The following is a 19,010-nucleotide window of genomic DNA, read 5'->3' on the forward strand; positions in this document are numbered from 1 at the left end:
AAAAATAGAGGCAACATTTTTTTGCAGCTTTGAACATGAGTGTCAGCCTAGCTTAACGGAAAGTTCTATCATGATATGTCTTGGTGTAAGAAGTTCTTTAATATTACAAAGAAATACAGAAACAGAAAACAAAAACCTAGGCACATGATTTTGTCCTTCTGTTAGACAGCTATAAAGAACATACCAGCTTTGCTTCTGCATCATTTATCAAGTCCTGACTACAAATAGTTACAATGGTGTTGCTTGGATGAGTATTAGAATCACTTAGAGAGCTCTGTTAAACTATACACATATACAGATTCCTGGGGACCACCACCCACTTTCTCAATAACAATATATGATATGGAAGATCCAGAAATCAGTATGTTTAAAAACACACCTGGTGATTCTGATAACTAGCTGAGCCTCAAAATTACTGGTTGGAAAATACACCACCAGTTAGATTCAATTATTCTTCTGGGGCCATGATTTTCCTCCTAACTCCATATGCTAAGTTAGTTTAGAGTTAGCAGACAATTCTTTCTCAAACAGACTAATGTTTTAGGAAAGTTCTAGAACGCCTTAGCACATGACTAATAATTTTCTTGGAGAGTTTATAGAAATTTCACTAGGGCTCCCTTATGGGGTGATAATTTAATAAACAAATAACCAGAAAAAAAATGAAAAATATCAAAGGATTAAGACTATGGGATCTTAATCTGACTCTGCCATTACCAGCATGGGGACTTGAGCAAGAGTTGCTACCCTGAATGAGGCCCTCTGCCTCCCTTGGTTACTCATGTGTGAAATAACTGGATTAGGCAGCAGGTTTCAACTCATGTGTCAGTTCTAACCTGATTGGGAACAAATGCCTAAAGAAGGATACTGGGAAGGTCCCTGAGGAATAGGAGGGCTCAGTGAAAAACAGGGCTTCCATCAGTTAACATTGTTTACCACTTACATGGGACAAAGGACATCCCTGTGTGCCTGGCATTGGCCATTCCAGAGCCAGATGGCCGTCAACAAAAAATTGGTAAATCTATGAATCAGCCAAGAATCATTCATTATTTATGAAATAAAATCTGTTCTGGGAAAAACACCTTTATATGAAACAGAAACCTCACACTGCTTCTTGGATGAGACAATGAAAATGGCTACACTGAGTGATATTAATAGAACCAAATACTTAAACTGAAGCAAGAAAGAAATCCATAACTTGAAACAGGGAGAAAAAACCAGCATTACTGCAACAGAGTGAACTAAGAACAGAGAGAGAACAATTAATTCAATTGTCTTGGGAGCACCTATCATCTACTTATTTTTGGCTTCATGCATAAAGTACACAGTATCCTGATTTATTTTTAATTCTTGTTTAAAATGATAAAACTGCACTGAATGAAAATACATTAGTGATTAATTCTTCTATTAGGCATCTCTAAATTACAGTATGTTGTTTCCATGAACAATGCCCTATTATAATGAGAGCTCGCAATCCTACAGATACGAGAGGTTTTAATTTAAATCTCAGGGGCGTCATTCATGCATTTTACCAGCAGAGCTATTGAATTAGGTAATCTATGTCTTTCTTGGGAAAATATCGAGATTGTAAAATGTTGTAATGTATGAAAACCAGATCCATGAACTATGCTTCAAAAATGCAAAGTAATATGATGATTTTAACAATTCAACTTAAGACACGGTTGCACTCAAAGTATCAGGAGGGTAGAAACTACCCTCCTGCTTAAACCAGGAGATACTAAAACATCATCATTAATTGTTTAAATATTGTTACTAAAACAATAACCCAGTATAAGTCGCAAATGCATCACAAGCCTCCTTATCATTATATTCAGTCACTGGGTCTGATTTCATCTGTGAGTCTCAATCAGAGATGATTTTGTCTCATATAGGACATTTAGCAATGTCTGGAGACATTTTTGGTTGTCACAGTTTGGTGGGTGGGGGGAAGAAGAGTGGATCCTACTGGCATTAGTAGGTCAAGGGCAGGGATGCTGCTAAACATCTTACCATGTCCAGGACAAACCTCCACAACAAAGAATTTTCCAGCCCATGTCAATGGTGCTGAAATTGAAAAGATCTATTTTAGCCTGCGATATTCCAAGTAGCACCTAACACGTGATGGTCAAAGTGTCTCCAAATTCTGCTTTATATTTTGGGGGGAAAAAAATTGACTTTTTCTCTAACTCAGACTGCTGATTCAAACGAAGTACCATTCATCTTTTTAAAAATTTCCTTTTGCTCTAGTGTCATTATTTCTCAATTTACCAAACAGTTATGCAATGTTAATGACATGTCAGACCCTTTTCTAAGGCACTTTACAAACATTAACTCAGTTGACGTAGGTGCTATCATTATCCCGTTTTTATAGATGAGGAATCTGGAGCAGGAAGACTAAGTTGTCTATGGTCATAGATCAGAAGTGTTAGGGACAGGATGCAAAAACGGTCTGTAAAACTTCAGAGTCTATGTTCTCATCCTCTTCACTATGCTACCAACTTAAATGTGTTGTAAATTAAATGTTTTCCAAGGTTCCATCACATTCTTCTCACCCCATCACATTCTTGAAAGGTCAGTTTCATCAGTAAAGGCCCTGCCTCTCCACCCTCCTTCAGTGGGCTGACCCTCTGTGACCCCGTCCTCCTGGTGAGCTTGGGATGAGGATGATAAAAACCATACAGATCCCAGAACCTTCTGTTGAATGCCCACGGAATGTTCCCCAGTCTGTCAGGCATCCTACAGATGCAATTTCTAATCCTCATCCAACCTTCCAAGGTTATCTTCTACATTTTTTTGTACATAAACCCAGGTCAAATGACTTTTACAAAGCCACAGAGTTAAGAAGTAGCAGACACATGGTTTAGAGTCTTTGTATCTATCGCCAAAACCTGGGCTCTCTCTACATCATCCTGCCAATTGGAAAATCTACATCTCACATATGTTTCATGTGGGAGTTAGAGCATGTAAAAGTAACATAAAACCGGCCAGGCGCGGTGGCTCAAGCCTGTAATCCCAGCACTTTGGGAGGCTGAGGCAGGTGGATCACGACGTCAGGAGATCGAGACCATCCTGGCTAACAAGGTGAAACCTCGTCTATACTAAAAATACAAAAAATTAGCCGGGTGTGGTGGCGGGTGCCTGTAGTCCCAGCTACTTGGGAGACTGAGGCAGGAGAATGGCATGAACCTGGGAGGCGGAGCTTGCAGTGAGCCGAGATCGTGCCACTGCACTCCAGCCTGGGCAACAGAGCAAGACTCCATCTAAAAGAAAAAAAAAGTAACATGAAACCACCTTCATGTTCACAGAGCACAAACTGCAGTTCAGACTCCAGTATGACCAGACCAAAGAGCGCCCACAGGTGACCACGGGCCACTTTCAATCCACAGCTGATCGGACTAGTTGTCACAGCGGGTTTTTCTGTCTTTAAAGAAAATTGAATTTGCTGTCAATATTTTTAAAATTGGGAAATTTCACACGCAGCATTTTTCCGTATTTCTGGTTTCTCTTGAAAAGTCAGGCAGATCTGTCAACACGTGTTGACGTACATTCCTGCAAGGCAAAAATCAGCATACTTTCTGCAGTTCACCCGTTTGAGAGACACTCACAAGGTTTGCCGGCCAAACTTTTCTGTTCTACAATATCACAAGTATTTAATTATATGACAGTAGAACCCTAGTTTAGATGAATAGAGTAGCTCAGAGTCTTACTGGATCATCACAGTCCGGTAGAGAATGACTCCTCTGCTGTGTTTTGGTTTTGGTTTCTGCCCACCATACCTTCCCTCGGTGCACATGGACTTTATATGCGAACAGTACAACTCTGGTTGATTGTTACTAACTGGAGGGAAGAAAATGGCACTTTAAAACAGTGTTTTCTCACACCAGGGCCTGTCGGGGGGTGGGGGGCAAGGGGAGGGAGAGCTTTAGGACAAATACCTAATGAACGCGGGGCTTAAAGCTTAAATGATGGGTTGATGGGTGCAGCAAACCACCATGGCACATATATACCTATGTAATAAACCTGCACGTTCAGCACATGTATCCCAGAACTTAAAGTAAAATAATATAAAAAAAGAAATACCAAAAAAAAAAAAAAAAAAAAAAAAAAACCATGTTCTGTTGGTGGGAATGTAAATTAGTATGGTGGTTCCTCAAAAAAACTAAAAGTAGGACTACCATATGATCCAGCAATCCCAAAAGGAAGGAATACCCCAAAGGAAGGATATCAGTGTACAGAGATATTCCCATGTTCACTACAGCATTATTCACAATAGCCAAGACATGGAAGTAACCTAAGAGTCCCTCAATGCACGAATAAATAAAGAAAATGTGGCACATATACATAATTGAACAGTGTGCCATGTTCTTTATCCATTCGTCCTATTAATGCTACTAGATAGTATAGATACTGTATATTAATACTATTATATATAGTGTTACATATACGATATAGTATTATATATGCTATATATGAATAGTAGTTATAAATAATATAGTATAATAGTATTATTCAAATTAATGTTATTCAGCCTATTATGATAGTATTACTCCTATTTCATACTATGAATCCTATTTAGTACTATTCAGCCATTATAAAAATGAAATCCTGTGATCAATGTGATGGAAGCTTGGAAAACATTTAATTTAATTTAATTTACAACACAATTTAAGTTGGTAGCATAGTGAAGATGAATGGAGCCGCAGGACATTATATTAAGTGAAATAAGCCAAATGGAGAAACACAAATATTGCATTTTCTCCCATGTGAGAGCTTAAAAAAAAGAAATTGAACTCACAGAGCTAGAGCTGGAGAGTGGATTGACAGAGCTGGGAAGGGTAACTGGAGAGGGAGAACGGTAATGTCGGGATGCTTAATGGGTACAAAAATATAGTTAGAATGAATAAGATGTAGTATTCAGTAACACAAATAGGGTGACTATCGTTAACAATAATTTATTGCATATCTTAAAATAACTGAAACCATGAAATGTGCCTAATAAAGAAATGATATTGGAATGTTTTTTAATAAAGAAACAATAAAGCCTAGAGATGATGGATATCTCATTATGCTGATTTGATCATTCCACATTGCACACCTGCATCAACACATCACATGTACTCCCATAAATATGAGTAACTATGATGTACCCAAAATAATTAAAGATTTAAAAAACTTATTAAAGTATGAACAAGAAAAACCGGTGTGTGACAGGCTGAAGGTTAATGCCTTGCAAAAACTAACTTTCTGCTGGAGCCTTACTTGGGGTTATTGCAGTGTCTCTCCTGGTACTTGACTCCTCCACCACACGTCCGGGAACATTCTGACCACTTCGACCAGGCGGACCACTGGCCATGGATGGGCCGGGGCCCGAGCTCCCCAAACTTTACGCACTGGCCTTGCCGACACCACTGTGAAAAGAACGTTTAAGATAGTTCCTGTCAGACACCACCTGGGAAAGCACAGGGAGTTGCCAACACCTGCACAGTAACAGGAAAAACAGGTCTGTTGGGAGAAAAGGAAAATGCCTGATACCTTGATAAATTCCTTTGCTGTGCTCTAAAAACACTCAACTACTCTGTATTGACCACAGACATTCTGAAAGGCTGACATCTGTAGAGAAGTAGCATTGCTCACCAACAGGCTGAGTACGATACGCTTTCTGAGCTGTAGAGGTGACATGTTCAGATGATAAGATTTCACCTACCAGCCAAGGGTGTCAGTATAAAGTTACAACGAAGCCTGCCTTGCCACTTAGAGACAATGCTACTGAAAGAACAATTGGGATCACTCATTCAGGAAGAAACAGTTAAGATATTAACACAATTTATCATTCTGAATAAACAATTGGGATCACTCATTCAAGAAGTAACAGGTAAGATATTAACACAATTTATCATTCTGAATGATTATCTTATCATAAAACAGATACAATTACACATACATTATATTTTTGTTTATTCCAAACCCATCACTATAGAGCATTTCTTACAAAACTAAACAAGTCAGTCTGTAGAAATTGTTCTCTTCAGATAGCATCCTTTTTCCTTTTGTCTACATAAAAGGTGCCCACTTCAGATGCTCTGATGACTTTGAGCTCTTTCAGTGTCTTTGATGAATTAGCCCAGGGGCTTTCATTTGCTCATGATCTGTACAAGCTAGATGGAGAGCTCTTTTCTGTACTAACCTTTCCATTTTAGCTCTCCTTTGTAACAAATTCCTGGCTTTCCTGGTCATCTCTCCCCAGCAGATGCATTAGCCTCTGGTAGTGTTTCTTTAGTTTTTGTTTTGTTTTTTGTTGTTGTTACCTACCCCCCATCCCCGACCCCTGCAGTGCTTTGATTATGAGCAAGTTCTGCATGACTTAGCATAACTGCTCTTTTCTAAAGGCCTCTGCAATTAGATCCAAAGGGCTGGGGTTTGGACCATGCCAGGTTTTGCTGAGGAATCGGGGGATCGGTTACAGAATTATGGGAAGGTTGTTTTACTTTCAAATCTTCACTTTTCCCCTGTGAGACATTTGGCTTCATGACTGTTTATTGTGTGGCTTGGTTGCTAGTGCACTTTGTCTAGGTTAAGATATTGCTTCCTTTCTTCAAATTCTTGCCATGTGCTGATTAATTCTTCTGTTTTTCATTTTTCTTTTCCCTGGATTAATTGCCATTTCAGAGTTTGCATGAAATCATACAACACTACTGAGAACTTTTTGGGGAAGGCAGTTGGTCATTTGAGGATTTTGTCTACCATAAGCATGCATCCTTTCTACCAGGAATCACGAGGACTCTACTGGACTGAGTTCAGTGGCTGAGACAAAATTACAATGGCCAATAACAGTAATGGCAGCAGCGGCCACAGGTTACCAAGTTGCTCCTATGTGCCAAAAATGGTGCAGAGAGCTTCACATGCAGTATCTTATTCTTGAAAAGCAGAGTTAAAAACCATTTCTCTCAGTAAGAGAAATTTAGCAAAGAAATGCTAGCTAACTTGCTCAGAGTGGCACAAACTACCCAAACAGAGCTATTCAAATAACTATGCAAATATAAGAGACTGGATTTAATTCAGTAGCCAGAACTTCTAAGCAGGACACTTCTACTTCTCATCTTGGAGGTAAATTACTGACCAATGTACCTTAATTCTAATCTAATTTCCTTTTGGAAAATGTGTTTAGATCTCTTCCAGTCATTCAATTAATTTGATGTTCTATTACTTCAGTATTCATTCTAGTATTAGGTTAGGCTGCTATCAGATTGTCTCCCTTTGGCTTTTTATCAGTGTAGAAATCAGGAATATATAGGAATGTACACACAGACTTGCACACATTCACATGTATAGGTAAAATTCTACATAGAAAATGCAAATTTAGAGTATGTACACCTGTAAGTTTATCCATCTTTTTTTTTTTTTTTTTTTTTTTTTTGAGACAATTTCACTCGTTGCCCAGACTGGAGTGCAGTGGTGCAATCTCGGCTCACTGCAACCTCCGCCTCCCGGGTTCAAGTGATTCTCCTGCCTCAGCTTTCCAAGTAGTTGGGATTATAGGCGCCTGCCACTACACCCAGCTAATTTTTGTATTTTTAATAGAGACGGGGTTTTATCACGTTGGCCAGGCTGGTCTTGAACTCCTGACCTCAGGTGATCCACCCACCTTGGCCTCCCAAAGTGCCGGGATTATAGGTGTGAGCTACTGTGCCCGGCTCCATCTTTTCACACATACATAGTTTTCTTTTCTTTTTGTTGTCGTTGTTTTGTTTTTATCGACAGGTTATCACTGTGTCACCCATGCTGGAGTGCGGTGACATGATCTCGGCTCACTGCAGCCTCCACCTCCCGGGTTTAAGTAATTCTTGTGCCTCAGCTTCCTGAGTAGCTGGGATTATAGGCATGCACCACCATGCCTGGGTAATTTTTTGTATTTTTAGTAGAGATGGAATTTCACCATATTGACCAGTGTAGTCTCAAACTCCTCGTCTCAAGCGCTCTGCCCGCCTAGGCCTCCCAAAGTGCTGAGATTACAGGCATGAGCCACCATGCCTAGGCCCAGCATATATATTTCTGGCACTACATCTAATTTCCAATTGAATGGCCATGACTTGGGCCAGTATCTTTTTATAGATAGCATGTACAAACCTGTCTTTCCATGCACATGTATCTCTAGATAAAAGTAAGTGGCTTTCTTACTGCCACATGTTGGCTGAGTATTCATAGTATAAATATCGCTGAAGGACAAAGGACTAGAGAAGAAAGAGGAAGGACAGAATTGGGTTCCAGTTACAGAGGAACAAATGGGACATTGAGCACCTGCTACTGTGTATCAGACACTCCAGATGAAACAAGAGTAAAACCAGGGCACTGGCCCTCATGAAATTTACAGTCTAACAAGCAGCCAGTTATATCCCCTGGTGAAGGAAGAATCTGAGGAACCCATATATGAATGTAATAATTATTACACTGGAGTGATGATGGATGGAACTTATTAAGATGGTTTCTGCTGAGCGTGACATTACAGTTAAGGGCTTTTCACCAGTATATAACTGTAGCCTGGTGTTTTAAAATAACGTGGTGCGGCAGTGATATCAGGACATTTGCTTTCTTACTTCCGACTTTATCTCATGCTCTGTTTACTGAAGCCTTACACAAGTACATTTTACTCCCCACGGAACGTAGATACCTGAGGTGCTTATGTAATAAATCTTTAGACCTCGGTGATGTATCACTTATTTTTCTCATTCATTATATAAATATTTTCCTGTGTATCCTTTATAGGTAATACGGTTGCTTTTTCAATTAAAAAAAAAAAAACACTAATCCTCAAGTTACAAGTTCTAAGTTGTAATGCCTCAAAAGTAAAAATGACTTGAGCAGTATTTATATTTTAAATTATTCCACTAATTCATTGTTTTGTATCATCATGGCCATAACACTTCTGTTAACATTTTCAAGAACAGTCCTCCTTGGGATTCCCTAAGACCACTACCAGATTAAAAACTGCACATAACTCCTCAATTTTTAAAATGTTCATTTTCTTTAAAATAGAGAGTTAAAAATTACAAACCTTTTTAAGGGATAGTGAATAAACGTCCTAACAAATATCAGAAATCTGTGCCTTTGCCTTTGATGTTGGCCTCTCTCTGAAAAGTCCTTTCTATCATCCAACTGAAGAACTTTAACCCAAACTCCAACAACCACCTTGTTGCACATACTTGTGGTTTAAGTGCATAGCTAATCTCAAGCAAGATTCATCTCTCATTTCATCTGGGCCCTGATAGCAACTACTGCTTAGAGAAGGTGTGTTTAAAGAGAGAATTCGTTATTTGCTTCTGTATGTGTTTCCCCTACTAGACCGTAAATCTTTATTTTTTTAATTTATTTTTGAGAGAGTCTCACTCTGTCATCCAGGTTGGAATTCAGTGGCACAATCTCGGCTTCCTGCAACCTCTGCCTCCAGGATGCAAGTGATTCTCATGCCTCAGTCTCCCAAGTAGCTGGGATTTCAGGCATGCGCCACCATGTCCAGCAAATTTTTGTATTTTTAGTAGACACAAGGTTTCACCATGTTGGCCAAGCTAGCCTTGAACTCCTGACCTCAAGTGATCCGCCCACCTTGGCCTCTCAAAGTGATGGGATTACAGGCATGAGCCACTGTGCCCCACCTGGACTATAAATTTTTAAAGAAATACAACTGTGGTTTATTCATCTCTATATCCCCAGAGTCTCCTGTTCCCCATATCTAGTAGTCAATAAATTATTATGGAATGAAATAACTTTTTTAGAGACAGGGCCTAACTCTGTGGCCCAGGATGGAGTGCAGTGGTGTAATCACAGCACACTGCAGCCTCAAACTCCTGTGTTGAAGCGGTCCTCCTCCCTCAGCCTCCCAAGTTGCTGGGACTACAGGCATGCACCACCATGCCCGGTTAATATTTTGTAGAGATAGGGTCTCGCTTTGTTACCTGTTATTGAACTCCTGGCTTCAAGCAATCCTCCCTGCTCAGCCTCCCAAAGTGTTGGGATTACAGGTGTGAGCTATCATACCCAATCTTGAAATAACTTTAAACAACCAATGACCATTTTTTTCTGTATAGGTTTATACTGCCTTGAGACGGAGTCAATAATTAAGATCAGCAAACCCATAACATCTCATTGTCTCTTGTCATTCATAGCTCCTCTTTGACTGGTCTTTCAAATGAACTCCCCAAATCTGGACCATTTACTAGTAGCCCAAATGCAACCTGCCCTCCCTCCAAACTCTACTGGGAAAGAGGAAGAAAAATAAAAATATATGAGAGTTCTTCATTCAAAATATTGAGATCTCCCATAATCTTTCAAAATGGAGGTGGTTCTCTCTGGGTAGAATATGCTCACCAGTGAAAGGACCTTAGGTACACACTAGGAGGAGGAATCTCTTACCCTTCAATAGGAAAGTCACTGTACATGATGGTAATCTATAGGGCATGTCAGAAGCTCAATGACAGGTCCTGTGAGTTGAGCTGAGTAGCAGAAGCCTTGGTCTGGAGGGATAGTCATTTCTTGACTAACAAGACATCTGATCCCTGAGACTTTTTAAATACCACAAGTTTAAAAGGAAAATGGTATGTAATGAAACCTGTTACCTCACTGAAATAGAGATATTTTGAGCCAAGCCACTATCTAAAACAAGAAGACAAAGAAAAAAGAAAAAAGAAATCTTCTGAAACAATTGAGCTATGTGGGTTATATTAGCATTAAGCTTTATAATTGCTCCTACATAATGATGGTTAATATAAAGAGGAGTCAGAGACATAAAATGCCAAAGCATTCCATCCTAAGGTCGCAACACAGTTTGAATTCTATGCCTTATTAAATTTCTGGAGCTAAAAACTAACAAGTATGCAGTTTACCATACTCAAGCCACAAACGGTCCCTTCCGCTGCAGGCATAAACTTGGTCTCACACCTGTGGCCTACTCGATGGCACCAAAGTGATTTGCAAATGTCCTGAAAGAAAAAAAGGGGCTAGTAAAGGTGATATACAATAAAAACAAAAACATTCAAAAATGTTGTATACAATATTATGTTTTCGGGTAGCGGAAATCAGAGAAATTATTCAGAAAGTAGAGGCCAGTGAAGTTGGTAACACCAAAGTTAATGTTTAGCAACTATGTAAGTGAGGGGTTTCTACAGTATCCAGATATTCATGCGTGTTTAGTAACAGCAGGTAGGTAGCAACAGTTAATTGAGAACACTTGGCTTGGAAGTGATAGATCTGGTTTCTCAAGATGGTGATAATAATAACCATCGTGCAGAATACATCAAGATTAGAATAAAGCAAGTCTGATTCAAATCCTCATCCTGAAATGCCTGGTTTCATGCCCTATGGACATGTTATGGAATCCCTCTCAGTTGCAGTTTTCTCACCTGTACAATAGTGATCAAATTAGCACTTGACTCTATAGACTTACTCTCAAGGATAAATGAGGAACTACATGTAAAGTGATGGTTTTGCCTAGTGCATGCAGTTCTACAAAATATATCATCATTACTACCTTTTTCATCTTTTTAAAAACTGTTTTACAGTTGCTTTTTCAAAGTCCTGTGTGTGCTTAACTGAAGCATTTTCTATGAGTGCTGTTTATATTTTAGTGATTAATTGTAGAGACACATTCTTGCTTTGTTGCCCAGGCTGATCTCAAACTCCTAACCTAAAGTGATCCTCCCATCTCAGTCTCCCATAGTGCTGGGATTACAGGTATGAGCCACCAGTCCTGGCCACCTTCTTCATCTCTATCGCAATTTTCAAATATGTAGACAATTTAATTCTCAAACCAGACCTATGAAATAATTTCATTATCATGCTAGACTGTGGTACACAGAATAATGGCCCCCAAAGACATTCTCATCCTAATCCTGGGATCCTGTGAATATGTGAAGTTGTGTAGCAAAGGAGAATTAAAGTTACAGATGCAATTGAGGTCATCATCAATTGAAATGGAGATGCAGAGACTGTCCTAAATTTTCCACGTGGGCCTAACATAGTCACAAGGGTCCTTATATGGGAAAAAAGAGCTTAGAAGAGAACCAGAGAGATTACAGCTTGAGAAAGACCTAGGAGAATGTTGCTGGCTTTGAAGATGAAGGAGGGGCCATGAGCCAAGGAATGCAGGCAGCTTCCAGAAGGTGAAAAAAGCAAGAAAATGACTTCTCCCCTAAGGCCTTCAAAACCCTGCTGACACACTGATTTTGGTTCTTCCTTTCTTTCTTTTCTTTTCTTTCCTTTCTTTCTTTCCTTTCTTTCTTTCCTTCCTTCCTCTCCTTCTTTCTCTTGCTCTCTCTGTTTCTTCTTTCTTTTTCTTTTTTGAGACAGGGTCTCCCTCTGTCACCCAGGCTGGAAAGCAATGGTGCAATCTCGGCTCACTGCAACCTCCACTTCCTGGGTTCAAGCAATTCTCCTGTCTCAGCCTCCCGAGGAACTGGATTACAAGCATGTGCCACCACATCTGGCCAATTTTTGTATTTTTAGTAGAGACAGCATTTCACCACGTTGGCCAGGCTGGTCTGGAACTCCTGACCTCAGGTGATCTGCCCGCCTCAGCCTCCCAGAATGGTGGGATTGCTGGCATGAGCCACCACCATGCCTGGCCTAATTTTAGCCCTTTCAAATGTCTACTTTCAGAACTGTAAGATAATAAATGTGTGTTGCCTTAAGTCACACTAAGTTTGTAGAAATTCATTTAGATAGGGAACTAATACTTTTATTACCATTTTAGTGGTGGAAACTGAACTAATTCTTCATCTAAACTCATTTAGCTGAAAAAACTGAGCAAGCTTCTGATGTTGTTGAAGCTTTAAAGTCACAGAGCTGGCCAGGAACAAAGGCAGGCCTCAAGCTGGCCTGATTTCTGAGTCTAGTAACTTAACCACTACCCTGGGCCTGGATTTGACATTGATGGGTATTGGAAGGCTCTCAAATTCTCCAGGCCTCAGTTTTCTAGCCTATAAAAAAATGGAACCAGATTACTTTCAGCTCTAGCAGTTAAAGTTGATATTCAGAATTACAGCACTAATGGAATGTCGTGAAACATTGGGAAAGGTCAAAGTGACTCCATTTTGGTGGCCACATCCTATTTCCTAAGATGGAAATGTGAACATGTACATTTTGTGGAAAATATAAACAACCAGAGAGGAGGAAAAAAAAAATTTGTCGTTATTTGTTGTAATCCCGAAAATTCAACGAACCAGGCACCTAATTCCCCAAACACTCCACTTCATGTAGATTTTACAGTTAGAAAATAGGGCAAGAATATGCTTAGAAATATTTCAGAAACACTCAAAAAAAGAAAAGCTTTCCATGGGACTGAGAAAAGAAAACATAGGGAAACCAGAGAGACACATATATACAGTAATTTTGGTCTTGTAGACCATAAAATTCTCCCCACAAAAGGAGAATGGAAGAATATTAAGGACACTGCTTAGAAATACCAGCACCACCAGCTGCCCCAGATATGGGCACGTGTACCATTCCGAACTCTCAAAACAGCTCATAAGCTAGAATACATACATCTTCCCGTGAACCTGCCACTGACATTAGCAGAAAGCATATGGCAGCCTCCCAGCAAACTGAATGAGGGTCATCATCGCTACCTGTTGTATTGAGTCACCCTGGGTTTGAGGGAAATCAATCAATGTGGGTAAGAGAGACGCCTGTGTGCAATGGGAGCATGAGAGAAAGAACTGAAACGATTAAACCTACACTTAGCCTTTCAGAACTAAACTGTTTTTCTTCTTACAGCCAGGAAAAAGCCATAACCCATACCCCGTGCCTACGCGGCAGCCACCAAAATGGCCCTAGGGCAGACCAAAGAAAAGGAGGGCTAGCTGTCGTAGCCAATGCCAAGCCACAGGGCCAAAAGAAGGGGCAGCTAGAGAGAATCAGGAAAACAAAGCAAAACAAAAAAACACAGGGATTCCAGAGTGAAATAAGACAGGCTGCATGAACGTGTTATTTCTTCTGTGGTGGAGCGCAGAAGTCAAGGGTAATTATAGCCAACTACATGCTCTGACGACCATGAAAGCCCCTTGAGAAGGCTCCCTTTCAAAGTAAACGCAACTCAGAGTTTGCACTTTTTTTTGTTTGTACCTCCCCCCTCTTTTTACCAGCATATTCAAATAACTTTCCTTTATCTAAAATTCCCTGGACTTAAGTCTTAACTTAAGGGAAAAAGAAATAACCACAGAGACCCCAAGGTCTCATGTTGCCTGCATATGATTTTTTTTGAACTAGGCAACATTTTAAAGGAAGGAGTCCCAGTGCTATCCATTATTCTGTCCTGTCACTTGCTATGTCCTCCAGTTGTATTCCATAGGCTGGATACCCCTTCAAGTAAAACCCGACATGCTAAAAGTGTTAATGACTTTTGCAAACCAAATTTTATGAAGCAGTACAAACTGAACACATCCACAAGAAAAGTTCTTCATCGGCTCCTCCAAACCTGTCTCATGTTTCACTGTCCCCATCTCACTCTATGACACCTCTATATTCCCAGTAGTTCTGGCCAAAAATCCTAGAGTCATCTTTGACTCTTCTGTTTCTCTCACATTCCATCAAGACATCTCCCACTAGGTTATACATATTGGCATTGCCTTCAAAATATTTCCAGAATCTAAACAATTATGGCCACTTCCATTTCTACCACCCTGTTCCAAGCCACTTGACACACAGCTTACTGCCAGGCCCTCCTCACAAGACTTGAAGGTCTACTTTACCCACACCCTTACCCAGTTTATTTTTAACACAGTGACTAGAGCTATATTGTCCAACATGATAGTCACTTTCTACATGTGGCTTGTTAAACTTGAATTTACATTACTTAAAATCAAATTAAGAATTCACTTCCTCAGGCATACTGGTCACACTTCAGGTTCATGTGTAGTTAGTGCCTACCATATTGGATAACAGAGAACATCTGCACCATTATAGAGAGTTCTCCTGGATGGCACTCAGCTAGGGAGAGCCTTCCAAATCAACTGAATGTCAGTCAGCTCATGGCACTTTTCTGCTCAAAACCCTGTTATGTCTTGTAAATTCACCATGAGAAAAATCCAAAGTCTTACTTGTCATCCATGAAGTCATATGCCCCCTTTATCTCCCTGACATTGTATGCTACCAGTTTATGCCTTTCTCACTCTGGTTTAGCCACACGGGCTCCCTGATGCTCTGCAAACACTCAAATCTTGCTCCCACAGTGGGTCTTTACACTGGCTGTTCCATTTCTTCAACTATCTGCATCTTTCTCTCTCTTACCTCCTTCAAGTCTTTGCCTAAATTTCATCTCCTGTGACCTTGCTATTAAAAAATTTAATCAGCCACCACACAGTCTCCCAATTTTCCTTATCTTATTCCAAACTTATTTAGCACTATGTGGCTTCATTTACAACATCATTTACTTATTTATAAAGTTTATTGTGCTTTGTATTCTCCCCAACTAGCCACAAGAGTACAGAACTGTGTTTTCTCTCAGATATATCCCAAGCACCTAAAACAGTGCCTGGTACAAAGTAGGCTTCAGTTTTAGTAAATCAATACATGAATAAAAATGACAGACTTTATGATTTAAAATAGTCTTCATTTGTAATAAAGACTCTGGAATTTTTAAGGGTTTTCAAGAATTAAAAAAAAAAAAAATAATAACATGAAAGAACCTGGCAAACAGTATATGTGAAAAAAACTGGATGATGAGTTTTCCATAAATTATTTCATTGTATCATCATTGTAGCCATGTGAGGAAAGTATGACTATCTCTTCAATGTTCTCCTGAGAAAATTGAGACTCAGAGAAATTAAATAAATTCTTCCAACTTCCTTTAGCAGGTAAGTCTCTACTTGGCCTGGATTTAAGCCCATGTATGTCTGACTTTATTGCCCTAGCTTTTAAGCTAAGCAATAATTTAAAAGTAAAGTTAACAATTAACAAGTAGGAGTCACCAAGAACTGCCCCAATGCCATCAAAAAAATCAACTTTATAGAGGTATGATTTATACAATATGCATTCATTTTAAGTGTACTGTTCTATGAATTTTGGCGGATACATACACCACTATAAACACCACCACATTCAAGGCAGAATATTTCCATCACTCCAAAAAGTTCCCTTGTCCCGTTTTGCAGTCAATTCCCCTCTTGGGGCAACCACTATTCCGATTTCAGTCAATAGGTGAGTCTTGCCTATTCTCTTAAATTTCGTATAAATGGAACCATACAGAATCTTTTGTTCAGCATGTTTTTTAGTCATCCATGTTTTTGTGTATATCACTAGTTCGTTCCTTTTTATTGATAAAAGGAGTTCCATTACATGAATACAGCAAAATCTAATCTGCTTGTACATTCACCTTTTGCAGGACGTGTAAGTTGTATCCAGTCTTTGGCTTCTTATGAATCAAATAGTAGCTAAGAATATTCTTGGATAAGCCCTTTTATGAACACAGGCCTTTATTTATTTCAGGCAAATACCCTGGAGTACATTTGCTGGGTCAGAGGGTAAAGGTATGTTTAACTTTCTACATTGAAACAGCTCTGCCAAACCATTTCCAAAATGATTATGCCGCTTTATGCACTCATCAGCAATATGCAGAGTTCCAGTTGCTCCTGGTCTCTGGTATCATTTGGTGGTGTCAGTCTTTTTAATATTCCCCATGCCAGTCAGTGTACAGTGCTGCCTCATTGTAATTTATTTTATATATTCCTAAGAGTGATTGATATTGAGTCCACCATTTCATGTGTTTGACTATGTGTATGTCTTCTTCTGTAATATATTCATTTAGTATTTTGCTCCTCCCCTCCTTTTTTAGTAAGGGGGTTGGCACTGGTACCATTTTATATTTTTTCTAGGTAGATAATATGAGAGGCAGTACAGTATAATGGTTAAGAGAATGTGCTACCCAGATCCAATTTTAGTTCTACCATTTACTCATATAAAGCTTAGTGAAACATTTATTTTTATGTACTTTAGATTCCTTATCTAGAAAATGTGCATAATAGCACATGCCCCAACGATATGGAACTATTAATATGTATCATGTGCTTAAAGTACCATTTGATACATAGTAAGCACTGAATAAATATTACTTATTATTATAGGATGGAAAGAGTATTTTACCCTCAATTTTCTATGAGTTCATTCACATATAGATATCACTACAATTTTGACTCTAAAATCTGGGCCCTTTGTTTTCCTGGGTACTAACACTTTCTACCTAATCTTGATCAGATTATTTAACTTCAATTTCCTTTCTGTTGGATTCAGTGGGGACAATAAGTAATGTTCCTGTCTCTTCCACCACTAGATAAATAAGACACTGGAGTCTAAGAAATGGAAATATAGATATCAACCTTATTACTGATAATCCTGAATTGGGGAATGTGACTGAGATTTGTGGCCAAATAGGTCTTCTAACACTATCTTCACTGCATTAGACTAACGATCCCTTCACACTTGCAGGTAGAGGAGGCAGACACAACTCTCCCACCCGAGGCAGGGAACCTCCAGGGTGGCAGAAGAGAAGTGTGTATCCTGCAGACAGGCAGCACGAGAGAGAAGATGCTGAGATGGTACCGCGGCATGCCTGCTCGGAAATAGTCTTAAACTGGTCGATCAGATAAGTCACTCCTGCTTTCTTGAGGAGAGATGAGAGAAGAGGCAGAGGTGACATCTTCTACTTTATGGAAATGGGAGTGCTAAAACATGTGAGCTTTGGTTACCACTGTAAGCCCAATAAATAATACTGAGTATCTGATATGACATCCGGCACATGCTAGGCATTGCACATACTCTCTATCAACTAAGGCAACAGATGTGTATACACAGTTAAAATGTATCACAAGTTTATAAAAGTGACACATAAGCTGGAAGCGGAGCCCAGAGAAAGAAATGTTTAAATCTCCCTGAGGAAATAAGGAGATAACACTTGAACTGAATCTTTAACAACAATAAAAAAAAGATTAAGCATCAGCGGGTGGTCACACAGCATACTAGAATAAGAAACATATGCAAAGACTTGTAGACATGAAAAAGGAAATATTTGGAAAACATACAAGAACATCAACATCACTGGAGTGTAAGTGCATGGGGGAAAGTTAACAGAAGTTAAAACGTGACACAGTAAACTTGGTATATTACAAAGTAATAGTATAATAGTATCAAATAGTGTGATTCCATACTAGGAAGTTTCTAGTTATTCTCCATTCATTAATCCTGATGTGTCAATTTCTTGAAAGAAGTGTGAAAGGAAGTTGAAAGTTAAATTTTGGGACCCCAAACTCATTAAGCCAAAGAGAAAAGTCAAGCTGGGAACTGGGTCACACAAACCTGTCTCCCCCTTTTAGTTCCTAAATAAGATGGCTTCAAGATGAAAAACTACACACCTCCGCCATATTTTGCCCACAAGGAAATTCCTAGAGAACTGTTAAAATTTCACCATGGCAATCAAAATTGATAGCTTGTCTTTACAGGTGCAGTCACCCCAGCCCACCAGACACAAATGCGTATCTGATTGATCCCCTGCCCCATTGTGTCTATATTTATCTTAGGTAAAATGCAGTTTCACTGCATTTCTCCTCTGCCCCATTTGTTTTATGTCATTTTACATAAATAAATAAATAAATAAATAAATAAATAAATAAATAAAATACAGGTTCTCTGAGCCAGACAAAGGCATGAATAACTATGATAACTATTGTTCCCTACCCTGCTCTTATGTGAAAATTGTGTACTTCTCAATTTCCCGCCCTTTCCCCTTTAAATTTGGAGTCCTCAAAATCATCTTCGGAGAAAGGCATAGACCAGTCCCCCGGGTGCGTCTTTAACTTGGGCAGAAAAATCCCCTAAAATGCTTGAGACTTGTCTCGTCATTTTTCTTGATTTACAGAAGAAATATACATCGATCCTGCTATCCTTCCAATACAATGCTCTTTAGAATGATGGGCCTGAGAACATTCACAAGAATTTAAATATCTTCCCCACAGTTTCTACTCAGCTTCAAATTCTCA

General features: G+C 39.3%; 1 protein-coding gene across 2 annotated transcripts in view; it reads right to left on the minus strand.

Annotated features, from left to right (window-relative positions):
- ADAMTS18 (ADAM metallopeptidase with thrombospondin type 1 motif 18) overlaps positions 1 to 19,010 on the minus strand; it is a 153,670-nt gene that overhangs the window by 48,342 nt on the left and 86,318 nt on the right. For both annotated transcript variants that reach the window (XM_023226867.3, XM_023226866.3), the window contains exons 11-12: positions 10,872 to 10,967; positions 5,257 to 5,405 (exon numbers count right to left, since the gene is read on the minus strand). In XM_023226867.3, the coding sequence (XP_023082635.2) occupies positions 5,257 to 5,405; positions 10,872 to 10,967 (245 nt within the window). The remainder of the gene's footprint in view (positions 1 to 5,256; positions 5,406 to 10,871; positions 10,968 to 19,010) is intronic.

Source organism: Piliocolobus tephrosceles, chromosome 17 (genome assembly GCF_002776525.5).
Source record: "Piliocolobus tephrosceles isolate RC106 chromosome 17, ASM277652v3, whole genome shotgun sequence".
Classification (NCBI taxonomy): domain Eukaryota; kingdom Metazoa; phylum Chordata; class Mammalia; order Primates; family Cercopithecidae; genus Piliocolobus; species Piliocolobus tephrosceles.